Raw genomic sequence first — 14,059 nt, forward strand, 5'->3', positions numbered from 1 at the left:
AATTAAAACTTGAAATATATTGGTTCGGCAAGATGAAGAGTGCAACTACCATATCTGATTTTAAATCTAAAATTACTGGCTAAATTAATTTCTACAGATAAAAGACCTCAAAGGAAATCTCATGTTCACTCTAAATATATATAAATTTAGCTCTTTTATCAAAAAAATCCAAGTAAAAAAGAAACCTTATTTTAGAAATCGCAATTTTAACTAAATGTGACAAATCCTTAGCTTTTATTAAACTTCAATTAATCAAAAAAAGCATGTTTTGAGTTCCAAAGAAAAATAAAATTCTTTATCGATCTCTACTAATAATAAAAGTGTGCACATGCATGCAAGCGAGTCCTGTCTGCTACTACTCTATAGGACATTATTAGACATATAACTGACAAATTTGACATAAATATATTCTAAAAAAAAGATTGCCCATCAGAACATTTTTTTATTTTAATTGAAAATTAAGCAAAATTTTGAGAATTTTATTCAATAATTTCTGAAAAAAGAATAGATCAAAATCAATTTTTACACCATCCTAAAATAGAAAAAATTATGTATGCAATCATAACAATTCATTTGTCATACAATATTTTGTCTACTTTTAATAAGTTTTTAAAGGTCATTTTAAGTATATTTAACTACGAAGAAACTAAATCAATTTTACTATTGCAACAAATAATTGACTCTGGATTTTTCTTGAATTGTTGATGATCAAGGTACAAAAAATTGTGAATATAAATATTGAATAAGTTTCTATTTAAAACAATCTTTAAATATTTTCCCCCCAATACACGACATCTGATGCAATTACAAAAATAAGCAAAAATGAAAATTTTGTTTGTTTGTTTCATTTTTAAATACTGTTAACCTTTCCAATAATATAAATGGAAGTATAAAAATACATTATCACTTTTTTAGCTTGAAGTTTTTTTTTTTTTTCTTATCATAGAATTATGATTTTTTTTTTTAATGAATCAAAGAAATTTTTACTGAATAATCCTACAAGAAATAATGTAAATCATGAAATATATTCTACAGAATGCACAAGATTGCAATGCTAATTTATTCTATTTTATGTTTTTTATGAGCGCACTTTGATTCAGCAAGCATTTTATTTAAATTGGTTGAAATTTAATTATATTCCAATTAAAATTAAAGTTGGAATTTAATATGAAATTGCAGCAAATAGCATGGGTGCATAGCACAATGAGTAAAACTATATAAAGAGCATAAAATTAATTCTCTATCAAAATTTGAAGTTTAAAAATACTTTGCTGAGAAAGATATTGATAATGTATAAAGGATTTAATTAAATATTTTTGCAGTAAATATCCCATGCAAATCAACTGGTTGCCAAAAGCAGTTAATATTTTATAAATTTTTAAATGATTCTCTGAATGAGGTTAAAAGAATCAAAACCTATCAAATATTAACTTTTCATAAAAAATATAATTTAATAATATTCAAAGACATATAGAATTAGAATTTGCATAACTCACTTATTCTTTTTATATGAATCATCAGGTTCTCTGCTTTTCCTATAAGGAATATGAAAGAAAATATGAAACAAATGGGTAAAATACAAATATGTTAGGTGTATTTCACTAATAAATATAATTTAAAAATAAGTAACTATAAAGACCTATAAGGAAAAAAAGGAATTAAAATAAACGTCATTTTTAAAGCAATTATTTATTTGCATTTAACTTAAAATCTAAATTTTATAAAATAGTATTTAAATTTTTGAAAAAAAAACTGATTTTATATATTTTGGGAAATTTCTCACAATGATGATGCATACTAATTATGTTAATTAAAAGCTCATACAAGTTCCATAAATAATAATAAGGCATAATGATTTTCTTTTCCTTCCTTCTTTTTATAAGGAAGTTATGGGACTGTTAGGATAAATTGGTTCTAATGAATGAACTTATATCAACTTCAAGATATCATTATTTAAAAAGCAAAGTCACTTATATCAATTTTGCAGATTTCAGCAGAAAAAAACAAATATATTATACACTACCTATAAAATGTACTTAAAATCTTATTTCTATGTTCATATTAAGATATAATGTGCAGAATAAACATGTCAAGGTCTTGTGCTCATATGAGGCTATATCCAGTATGAATATAAAACTGCATATCCATATCAGACAAAAAAAAAATCAAATATTCATTATTGGGTGAAAAAAATTCAGCTTCCTTTCTCTTTTAAAAACCACAAAATTGAAATAAATGATATTGCTTGTCAAGTGATTACATATTTTAGAAACAATGCCTTCATAACAAATACATGCACTAATTTCCAATATATAATCATTAATCATAGAAAAATCATCTTGATTATAAAATAAATGTTCCTTTTCCAATATTCCTTTCTTATGTTACTAACAATAAATATTGTACAAAATACTGCTATCAATTCTTTATAAAATTTATTAAATTAAAAGTGGATTCTCATAATGATTACGAGTAAAGATTATAAAATAATGAATTTTAAAATAAATTATGCTAAATGATTGACAAATTATATCTGATAACTACACCCAAATTTCTTTAAATAGTAGCAACCATTCTAGTCTACAAAAATGATGACAGCTAAACACAGAATGAAGCTTTCTTTCCATTTCTTGCAAAGTAAAAAAAAAATGTAATTTACAGAAAATAGCAATTATATATATATATAATTAGGAAGCAACTTATTTTACATCAAAGTTCAAATTCAAAAAAAAAAAAAAATACCAGATCTTCAAGTGTTTTACAGTCAAGTACACCAAATATCTCAGAAGTTTATAATGAAAACCAAATAAAACTCAAAAATGCACTATTGAAGCATGCAAAAGATTAACATATATTTTAACAAATGAGGGGCATGCATATCATTATCTATACAGTGACAGAAGCAGAAATCAAGTAAGACCAAGTCACCAAACAAAATCATGAATTGCAAATAACCCATATGCAGTAACTTAGTCAAAAATAGCTTATACACAAGAAAACTATTTCAATGAAAAGAGGAAAGAAATTATCATCAATATTTAACACATCATTTTATATAAAGAAGCAAAGCATACTATTGAGGAGTCATTGGCATTTTGAATACATAATTTGAAAAGATTTTCTAATGATAATCAAATGGCTGAATATTGTTTAAAACTTCTAAATACCCACCCAGCAAAATATTAGAAACAAAGATAAAGGCAATGATTTAGTAAAAAAGAGAAGAATGTAATATCTTTGACCTGACAATAGTTCTCATGAAGATTGCAAAGATATAACAATTTTGCATTAAGTTTAGAAACATAATAAGTGGATATTTATGAGCTAAGTATTACTTATCAATGTTAACAACTGAATGGGGACTTTAAAAGATTTTTCTGGGTGGTAAAAAGAAAGAAAACAATACAGAAAAAAAAAATCTAAATGCTTACCTTTTAAAATCATCAACATCAACACGCCCTTTCTTTTCAGAAGTTTCATATTCTGTCCTGAAAATTTTAAAAAAGGAAAATCAATTTTCCACAAATCCAATTTGTTTCATTAAAATCTAAGCACACACGTTACTTACTATACATCTTCCTCTCGTGTAAATTCGACAATGCAATGCATAAAAATGACTCTTAAAAAAATTATTTCCGAACTCTGGAACCCATTTATCATGAGAGTCATTCCTATCTACATAATTATTTTTATATGCTGTTAAATCTCCTGTGCCTATGTTCTGTTCTTGCAATATAGAATTTTTTCTAAAGATTTAATTAATATGTGCTATTGAAGTCACAATTTTTCATAATTCCCTAACTATTTCACTTGTATATATAGAAAATAAAGCCTGTTTGTTAAACTTACATTAAAAATAAGATAGAATTAGCTTCATGCACAAGCAAAAGGTAATGATACAGTCTGGTTATTTTTTATTTTCTGGTTTATACAAATAATACAAAACTTTCAATCACAGAAGAAATAATTTACAAGGTAAAAATATATTGTGACTGGCATGATATGAAAGGGACATAATTTTGAATGACTCTTCATTATCATTCTAAAATGTGATAGCATGAATATTTTTCAAAAAAAGTAATTAAGAAATTAAAAAAATTATTGAATAAAATATTGATGTAAAAAATGCAACATTTCTTATATTTTAAAATCATGTATCACAGGTATTCTATCTATATTTGCTTCTTGACAACTAATAGATAATCACTAACCTTCACTATTTTTAAAAAAAAAAAAAAAAATTAAGAAATTGAATCAATATTTATAAATGAATGTAAGGTGTTTTTTTAATTATTTCTAAATTCAATCAAAACTCAGTTAATTTAAATAAAAATTGTATAAATAAACTATGAAATTATGCAAAATTAAACATGCAAGTATCATACGGCAAGACAGAATTACTCTAAATTTATTTTTAACATACAAAAGAGTTTAAAAAATTGTACAAATATGTATTGAAAATGAGTGCATAGTAACATTCAAATCTCAAAATTCATCAAACAACATATATTTATTTTAAGTATTGATTTTATATCAGGAGAAACTCAGCATGATAAGATGTTAATTTTATAAAAAACTAAGAGAAAATCTTGTACAGAAGGATCTTACAATATTTTTAAAAATACTGTGTCCTAGTTTTATTTTAAAATAAAAAAAACTATGAATTTCAAATAAAATTTTGATATTTTATATAAAATTATAGGCTCTAACATAAATGTGAAAGTAATATTATCAAACAAACTTAGAAATTATTTTACAAAGATATCTCTTTCAATCATTTCTTTTTTTTTGACATAATTAAATGCAAAAGTAATACTTTTCTAGAATTTTAATTGAAAACATCTTTTAATTTCTGATGATTTTTAACGTTCTTTCTACAATTTATTTGAATATATTTAAAAACTTCAGTAAATCTAAAATTTTCAAATAAAATTTTAAATTCATAAATGGAACAAAATGTGACAAGAAAAAATTAAGATTTAAACACATAAAATTCAATTACAAGAAATTAATTAAACCTTATTAATTTCTTAGTTTGAAGAGACAAAAACCTGAAAAACAACAACAAAAATGAAAAACAGAATAAATATAGTTGAAAAGTGAAACTCACTTCACTTTGTTAGAAGAATGTTCTTGAAACTCCTTTGATTTTCTAACAGAAATATTAAATAAAAAACAAAATGAAAATTATTCAGAAAAACATGCAAAAAAGAGAGTGGGAGAAAGGAAGGAGGGAGATTAGTCAATCAAAAGATAAAAAGTCAAGACTAGGTAAGTAAAAAGATCTTTGATTTTTCAAAACAAGAAAGTGCTAGTTTTCATAAATATTGGATAACATCTAAACTTACTTTAAATGGCAAAATAATTATATATTTCATAATTTATACAAAAAAATAATTTAAAGATATTTATATTTTATCCATTATAACAAACATATTTTGCTGAAAAACAATTTGGAAAGAACTATTGAAAAATTATAAAAATATATAAAAATTACGTGTTATTTAGAAATCAAATAAACAAATATTTTCAGTATTTATTGCTTGCACTTTTAAAAGAGGAAATATTCATACACAGTCAACATTTCTGCAAGTTTCATTTGAAAGAAGCTGATTGAATTTCCAGTGGTTTAATTCCAATTGTAACAAACATGACTTTAGATAACTTTCCTGCCCAATTTTAAGTACAAAATATTGATGTATTTAAATGAAATTCAGTGTGATGTATCTATATTATGTATATACAAATAATACAAAACTTTCAATCACAGAAGAAATAATTTACAAGGTAAAAATATATTGTGACTGGCATGATATGAAAGGGACATAATTTTGAATGACTCTTCATTATCATTCTAAAATGTGATAGCATTTTAAATTACAGTTTGGAAATTTCAGCTTGCACAATTAGAACTTTAATCTGATATGTAATTTTAAATGTTAAGTTTAAAACACAAATAAAAAAAATATTTAATAGCATAACAGACATGACATATGCAAAAATTTGAATCTTTGCTAATTTTTTTCTTAATTTTAAATTTATTTTTCATCAATGATGTACAATTATACTTACAAAATGTATTAGATTATTCATAGAAATTATCAAAATTCATAAAATCCTCAAGAATTGAGCAATGTAGGAGCTACGAGAGTTGATACTTTTTTTTCATTCATTAGTGCCAACTACATGCTTTCAGATTCAAATTTAAGCATTCCTTTTATTTTAGTCGCCGCAAAGTACTTTATTTGGCATTGATTCATTAGCTATTTTTGTGATCAAGCCGTGGAATTCATCATCATCATCATACAGTACAACTACTCATATAGCAATTTCAGTTTTTTTGTTTGTTTGTTTGTTTTTATAGAAAATGTACAATACATTTGCCAACTTGACATTTTCAATATAGTTACCATATTTGAAACTGAACAAAGTATTTTTTTTTAGAAGTAAGACTGTAAAATACAATACCAAATGCATAAGAGCGAGAGCAGTGCGATTTTTTTTTTCCCCACCTTGGCATTTCTTTAATTTCTTTACAGTGTAGAAAATGCATTTTTTCAATGTACAGACTGAATTTCATTCTGATAAGTGTGAAAATATCTTTCTCACTAAAATCAATGTGAATTAAAAGTTCTTCATAAAGCAAATATTATTTTAAATTTATAGAAAATGTATACTATGCACAGTTTGCATAAACGTGTGACAGAAAATATGCAAATTGTTTATTAATTAGCATAATTCTAATTAGCAACCTAATTAGCTAATTTCTGAGTATATATCAAAACAATGCGATTTTTTTTCATACTATAATTCAGTTTGCTAATTTTGTAAATTGCTTATAAAACTTTTGAATTGAATTAAGGTATTGTGCAAAAAAAGCTGTTGCCATAAATAATGAGAAAATAAATTAAATGAAAATAAATGAAAGAAAATAGATTGTGACAGGCAGGGAAAATGTGACAATTTTAAAACTTTTACAATTGAATTAATTTTCAGATTTGATTTTCATTTTTTACCATAAACTGTCCTTTGTTATACAAAAAAAAAAAGAGAGAGAGAGAGGGAGAATTTACTATTAAGACTTTCATGCAGATAGATATTTTTTAAACCAGAAAACAATATATTATATATATATTGATAGATATGGCATCAAAATGAAAAAAAATCAAACAAAAAGAACTGTATTGATTTTGTAATGGTAATTTTTACATTTGTTTGGAAAAGAATAAAACAAAATTATAAAAATGAGACTCATTTAATCCATTGAATGCTTTAATAGATATAACTGTTTGGATAATCATAGTAGATATTTTGTTTCAATGCAAGATGTAAAAAAAAAATTTGTAATAAAAATTTATTTTTTGTACATACAATGTTTACTTTCTTATTTACAACAGATTTGATGTTTTCCATAAGTTAGAATGAAAAAAAATTAAACTGAGAGTAACACATACATAAGTCTGATGTCGATAAAAGCACTCTCCACTGATGGCGGTCTAAAGTGCTCACCAAATCATCAGAGGAAGTGGTTTATAAGGTTTCATTGACAAGCTGAATTATGCCCAATAAGAAAGTAACTCTTACTACTGAAGAGAGCTGTGAGGTATCACAACCTTAGGAAGAAAAGCCCAGCTCACTAAAAGACTTAAAATAAAATGCCATTATCCTATTCTTAGAAGAGATCTAGCATCATCCCAAAAACTGATACTGTCTTTAGTTCAAACATCATAGGAGGTTGTAAACAATGTACCATCCAAACTTGTTCGGATGTTTTGTATATTCTATGGAAATCCAAAACTTTCAAAAACTTTTTTCTTTCTATTATGGATTTTCACTGAAAAATAGCAGTAATAGACTGTATAGAGCCCCAAGCAAACATTGGAAAAACTCTTAGCCAGGATGCATAGTGAGAAATAGCCACAAGTATTAAGTACTTTTAAGCACTTTATCCAACAAAATTCAGCACTTTTTTATATTCATGCATACATAAACCTGTATATCTCCTAGGCATATAATGTTTCCTGTTCTATAATAATGCATTATTTTTATCGACAAAAATGTTTAAATGCCTTTTTTTTTTCAATTTTAAATGTGTAAAAAATTAATTTAAAATGCATTTTTAAATTTTAATATTTATTTATGCAACAGTGCAGAAGCACTGTTACAAAACAATTTTTTGGTTTTTAGAAAAGCATAAAAATGATCATAAATGTGAAAAATATATACTAAAAGAAGTATGGCAACTTTTCTAAGATTACCAATAAAATTCTGGGATCTTTTTCAACATTTCTTAAAATTATTTACTTGTTAATTTAGATGAATACATCATTTCTGAAAATGTCAACATTGATGTAAAAGGAAAAATTTTGTATTTGATTTTTATATATGTAGCAACAAATACAATCAGACATCGTTGAGATGGAATGGCTAAATTTCCTCCTAAGCTATTTAACAATTTAGAAGCAATATAAAGTTATTTACAGCCATATAAGATTTTTCTACTTTAGCTTTAAAAAAATATAACAGAAAAATGTAATTATATATTTTATGAAGAAATAGAAATAATTTCACAATTTCTAGTTCTCATATATAAATATATTCGATTTAAAAAGATGCCAGCTCTGTAGGGAGAAGTAAAATGAAAATAAAAAAAAATAACAATTAATGCCATTTTTTTAAAGTATTTTTTCAAGCTAATGCAAGATATTATATTCCATTGTTTTACAATTTAACAACACTCAACAAGTGAGGAGTATTATTCAGTGAACTGCTTTAAAATTTTTGATTTTAAATTAAAACAAAGAAAATATTTTTTTATCATAACGTTAACATGTTTAATTAGACTCAATGATTCGATGAAGCAATGACATTGTTTTAAAATTCTTTACAATAAAACAAATTTTGTCCAAAACTAATTTTCCAAAAATTAATAAATTTTAAAAAATATATTCCTACAAGTAAATTACTACAATTTAAAAAAAACATCCCTACAAGCAAAATTAATATCATTGAAAAGTCACATTTTTAAACCTTTAAAATGGTATAAAAATAATTTTTGTATGACAATAAGCTTTGATGTTATGGCAGAAACAATATTAAAATTTTATTCTAAATTTTTAATCAAACTTCTAATTAAAAATTTGGGAACTCAAATCTTTGTATATCCATTCAAAAAAAAAAAAAAAAAGAAGGAACTTTCTGTAAAATTTTATATTCCTAACGAATTCGGTCAAATTATTTTTTGAAAAAAATAAACAGCAGCAATTTTATTGGTTTAAGTGGATGAATAAGAAGTCTAAAACCTGGTCTCAAAGTTTGTAACAGGAGATATTAATGTAAAAATCATAATATTTAACATTGGTTTTTCATGTTTAAAAAAAAACTTAGTGGAATAAGATATTAAAAAATAATTATTGTGAAGACCTATAAAACATACTCATAGTAAATTTAAAATTGATCAAAATTGGAGAAAATATTTATCTTTTTTCTTTATTTGAATGAAATTTTATTTAAGCACATATTATAGAGAAGGTAAAATTTTCAGATCAATATTTGCATTATTTTTTTAAAAATTGAAAAAAAAATTATAGTTGGAAAATTGTTTAAAGTACTGTTTTATCAGTATAATACAAGAAACGAAGAAAAAGATATTCTAAAAAAATCATTCTACAACTTCAAATGGCAACATAATGATTAATACTTTTTTTTTTAAAAAAAAAGTGATATTAAATTTGAAAACATATATTTTTAGTTATCAAGTCTGAATTCATTTTTCCTGTTATGCTTGGGATTATTTCAATGCTTTTCAAGTACCAATCACCACAAAGATTTATTTTTTCTTTTTTAAATTTCATTCTTGCCAGTTTAAAAAAATATTCATTACAACATTATTTGAAGTAGTAGAACGCTTAGAATAGCATTTCTTTTTCTCTCCTCAGATTCCAATTGATAAAAAAAAGTGCTTTTTTTAATAACTTTCTTTTCAACAATCCAATTTTTCAAAAATAATGTAAACATCTATTTGAAAATTTACCAGTTATTTCTTTCTATATAACACAAATTTCAGTAAAATTTCACTCTAAAAAAATTTTTAATATTTTTTTTCTCTCATTCTAACTAAGTTATTACATTTTTAACTACTTTAAATATCTTTAAAACTTAATAACTAAGTACTTTAAATATCTTCTAAATATATAAAAGAAATTTAATTTATATTTTTATAAGGTTAAAAAAATTTTATTTGAGCACAAAATATGTATTAAAATTCTCCTCCCTCCATCCCATACATGTTAACAACTTAGGTCAATAAAGTTTCTGTTATATATTTTTTCTATATTTTGTTGTGTTCTATGATATTTCGAATGGATTATGAGATCGTATGAAAGGCATATGCAAAAATCAAATGTATGGGAATGTATGCATTAATGAATAAATATATATTAGCAAAATGGCAGAAGTAGAATAGAATCTTTTTCAAGTTTTAACAATTTTTTTAATATGTAATAAGTCTTTCATTACACTAATATTTTAATATCTTATATCTTCATTACACTAATATTTCAATTTTTTAAAAGTATTTTTATCACAATGTACCAATATTTTAATGCCAAGGGATTATTAAAAATACCAATAATTTTAAATAAATGTTGTAATAAATACTTTTAACAAACTCAAATAATGTTTATCTGCTCACGATCTTATCAATCTGAAACTACAAATGAGTAAAATATTAATCGCAAATAAATTCTACAACATTCTGAGAATAATACTCTGTAAAGTAAAAGCTCATGGAAGAATAAAAAGATATTGCCTTCAAGACTGAAAAATGTAAATTTTTAAATAATATGCATACCTTTTCAAGTCATCGATCTCATTGCGATTTTTATCAGAAGCATCATCCCTAGAGAAAATGGAAAGTTATTAAATGGATGAAAAATAATGATATTGAATCATTCTTAATTCAGTTTTTTTACAAAAAAAAATGGATGTTTTATATAAAAAAAAATTATATTTTATATAAAAGGGGTCGACAAAAATGGACCATCTGTCACAGGATAAAATTATTTCAATTCATGAAAAAACTTTCTTTTATAGTGCAATATTAGAATGTTGAGAATTGCTGACATTTACCTCATTCCACTTTTTCTTTTTTTACTATATCAAACCAATCAATACGTATTTTAAAAACGATTTCAAATGACATATACAATAGATTAACCAGATTTTGAAGTATAATCATTTTTTTTAATTTAGTGTTGAGATAATGCAAAAAATTCAAAAATAATATATATATATTTTATTTTACATTTTTTTTTAAATTTATTATGCGAGTATAAAAAAAGACATACAAGACATTTTTTATCAATTATAATAAATTTTCCCGAAAAAAAATTCAGAATTTTAATTTACATGTATCAATCTAGGTGTCCATAACATGACTTCAAAAGAAATTATGAAGTCTGTACTTTAATTAATTTGGGCTTTAGAGGATTCAACTAATCACTTAGTTGTAAAACGTAAAAATTATGAGAATTCTTACATAAATATTTTTTTTTGTAATAATTGCAAGCTCAGAGTGATCAAAATAATGATATTTATTACATTCAACTCTTCAAACATTTAATAATGACTAGACTTATCACAAGTTGTTACAGATCAGAAACTTCTACAGAAAAATAAATAGGTGAAAAAGGATTTGATAAATTATTCAGTTACTAAATAAAATCATAAATAAAATTTCAGCTACTAATTTTTGAAGAAATAATTGATCTATAAATTTGATATATCTTTTCCTCAATGGATAAATTAATACTTCAAAAGGTTGCCTAGCATCTACACATTTAAAATTCTATGACGTTTGACATTTCATAAAAAAATATCACTTGTATAATTAATTGCTCCCCAAGTGATATATTTCTCATGATCTGGAAAATTCTAAATCAAATCATGAAAAAAATTTTAAATCATAATTATATCTAAACTACATTCACCTGTTATTTTCTCACACAATTCAGCTGAGATTGGTACAAAAATTTGTACTGTGTTCTTTAAATTTGCCATCTAATGAAACTGCTATACATGCAAATAAATTTTTAAAATATATTCAACAGTTTGATTATATTCAAACACATTTTAAGTGTTTATTCATATTTAAAAAATCCATGTTCGATCAGAAATACATTCTTTTTCAAGAGGATATAAGCAGAATCATTTTATAAAGTCAAAACATAATAACTAATACATAAAGAAATTCCTCAGAATATATTGCAGTAAAAAGAAATATCGTTAAAAAAAACCACAAATAAGAATTCATCACGATTGTAACCGATAAACAAAGCTGGTTTGTCATCAAAATTTAGAATACAAGTTTTAAACACATTTATTACTATAAGTAAAGTCACAAAATATAGGAATAATAAAAATTCATAACATTTTTATTACCTTCAGTTTTAGCTTAATTGCGTATTTTTGAGAACACGCGGGTAATTTTCAAGCAATCAGTTGAGATAATAAAATAAAAATTTTCATCATAAAATGAAATAATTTAATATTTAAAACTATATTTCTAAAAAATATACCATGAAAAATATAACGAAATTATTACAAAATATGTGAACTAAGCCTATTACATGTTTCCAAAAGAAAGTTAAAAACTACTTACTTCCTAACAACATGAGTATCTACGAGATCAATTCTAGGTTTTTTCCGAGACATTCTAGTCTGTATTACTGTTTTAAAAATGAACACCAATAAATATTTATATAATTCAAAAATTTCTGCTCAAAATTTTAATCCTTTCAAGTACAACAAACTCAAAACACAAAAAAGCCGACCAACCATGGGCAATTCACTGACGACTAGATGTAGCAAGATGCCAGAGAATCAATTCACGTGTTCGAATAGAACGATACGTTCATTTCTTCGGTCGAGTCCACTACTGCTTCTGTTTCTCTACTCTTTAGTATACAATTTCCGCCTGTGTGATTGTACCAATGTTTTTTTTTTTTGTGTCTTTTTAATTAATATAAAAGTTATATAATTTAAACTAACGACGTTTTGCAATATATTAAATTGTCTGTAATTTTTTAATTCAGAAAATGAATTATTCTGCAATTATTTGCCGTGTGTCATCTTTTTATACATACACTTTACAGTATAGCATTAATAAATAATATTTTATCAAAATTCCATGCATTATACTTTTTTAAAAAATTGTGTCATGTAATTTACTAATGAGTGATTTTGTAACTATAATGTATGTTAGCAAATCTCATGTATGATAGTAGGTTTACATCCTATACCATTATTTTTATGAAATGCTATTTTTTTTTTTGTTTGTTTGTTTTTTATTCTTGTAAATGAAATTTACCTTATTTAACAATTTGTGTTTCTGTTTCTTTGGGTTCTGCTTTTCTTTTAAATATAATATGATATTTCTAGAATAAGCTATCGGATTGGTTCAAAAGTTATTTAATCATTTTTAACAATACTGATATTGTTGTATCAAATTTCTGATTACTTATCTTAGGTTTATTTATATGTTTGTTATGTAGATTAATACTAATCTATGGAATAAAAGAAATGCAATTCATCCAGCATTTTATCTTTAAAAAGAGCTATTTTATTTAGATGCATGAGAAGTACAATTACACTTCTTGAAGATCAAAGCATAAAGAGAGCAAATTGAAGTAGATTATATAATTTAATGCTCCAGTAAAGTTTTTTTCTGTAATGATATAAAAATATTATTTCAGTCAGCAAAGATTTGCTGTGACTAGCTACTGAATTATTTCTTAAAAGTGAAACTAGACAATGAAATTAAGTTTGTAGAATTTAAATTTTATAATTATTTCACGATAAATGGTTTTATCATACATGTAAATGTGTTTATAATATGATGTATTTTAATCTAATTGCTTTATAAACATATATTTTTTTCAAATCTGGTAAAAAGCTTTTACGTGATTTTTTTACTTGATCATAAAAAAAAATTGAAAAACCTGATATTCTCTACTTCTAAGGATTATTTAACTCAAATGTACAATCCTTGAAAGAATTA

General features: G+C 23.9%; 1 protein-coding gene across 2 annotated transcripts in view; it reads right to left on the minus strand.

Moving 5' to 3' along the window:
• Positions 1 to 12,852, minus strand: part of LOC129987951 (putative pre-mRNA-splicing factor ATP-dependent RNA helicase PRP1) — a 33,778-nt gene extending 20,926 nt beyond the window's left edge. The window contains exons 1-5 of one of the 2 annotated variants that reach the window (XM_056095971.1): positions 12,662 to 12,852; positions 10,853 to 10,900; positions 5,111 to 5,152; positions 3,432 to 3,488; positions 1,497 to 1,535 (exon numbers count right to left, since the gene is read on the minus strand). In XM_056095971.1, coding sequence (XP_055951946.1) covers positions 1,497 to 1,535; positions 3,432 to 3,488; positions 5,111 to 5,152; positions 10,853 to 10,900; positions 12,662 to 12,714 — 239 coding nt within the window. In that variant the 5' untranslated portion in view covers positions 12,715 to 12,852. The remainder of the gene's footprint in view (positions 1 to 1,496; positions 1,536 to 3,431; positions 3,489 to 5,110; positions 5,153 to 10,852; positions 10,901 to 12,661) is intronic. The other variant, XM_056095972.1, reaches the window with a different exon arrangement.
• Between the last annotated feature and the right edge of the window lie 1,207 nt (positions 12,853 to 14,059).

This window comes from Argiope bruennichi, chromosome 10 (assembly GCF_947563725.1).
Source record: "Argiope bruennichi chromosome 10, qqArgBrue1.1, whole genome shotgun sequence".
NCBI classification, from domain to species: Eukaryota; Metazoa; Arthropoda; class Arachnida; order Araneae; family Araneidae; genus Argiope; species Argiope bruennichi.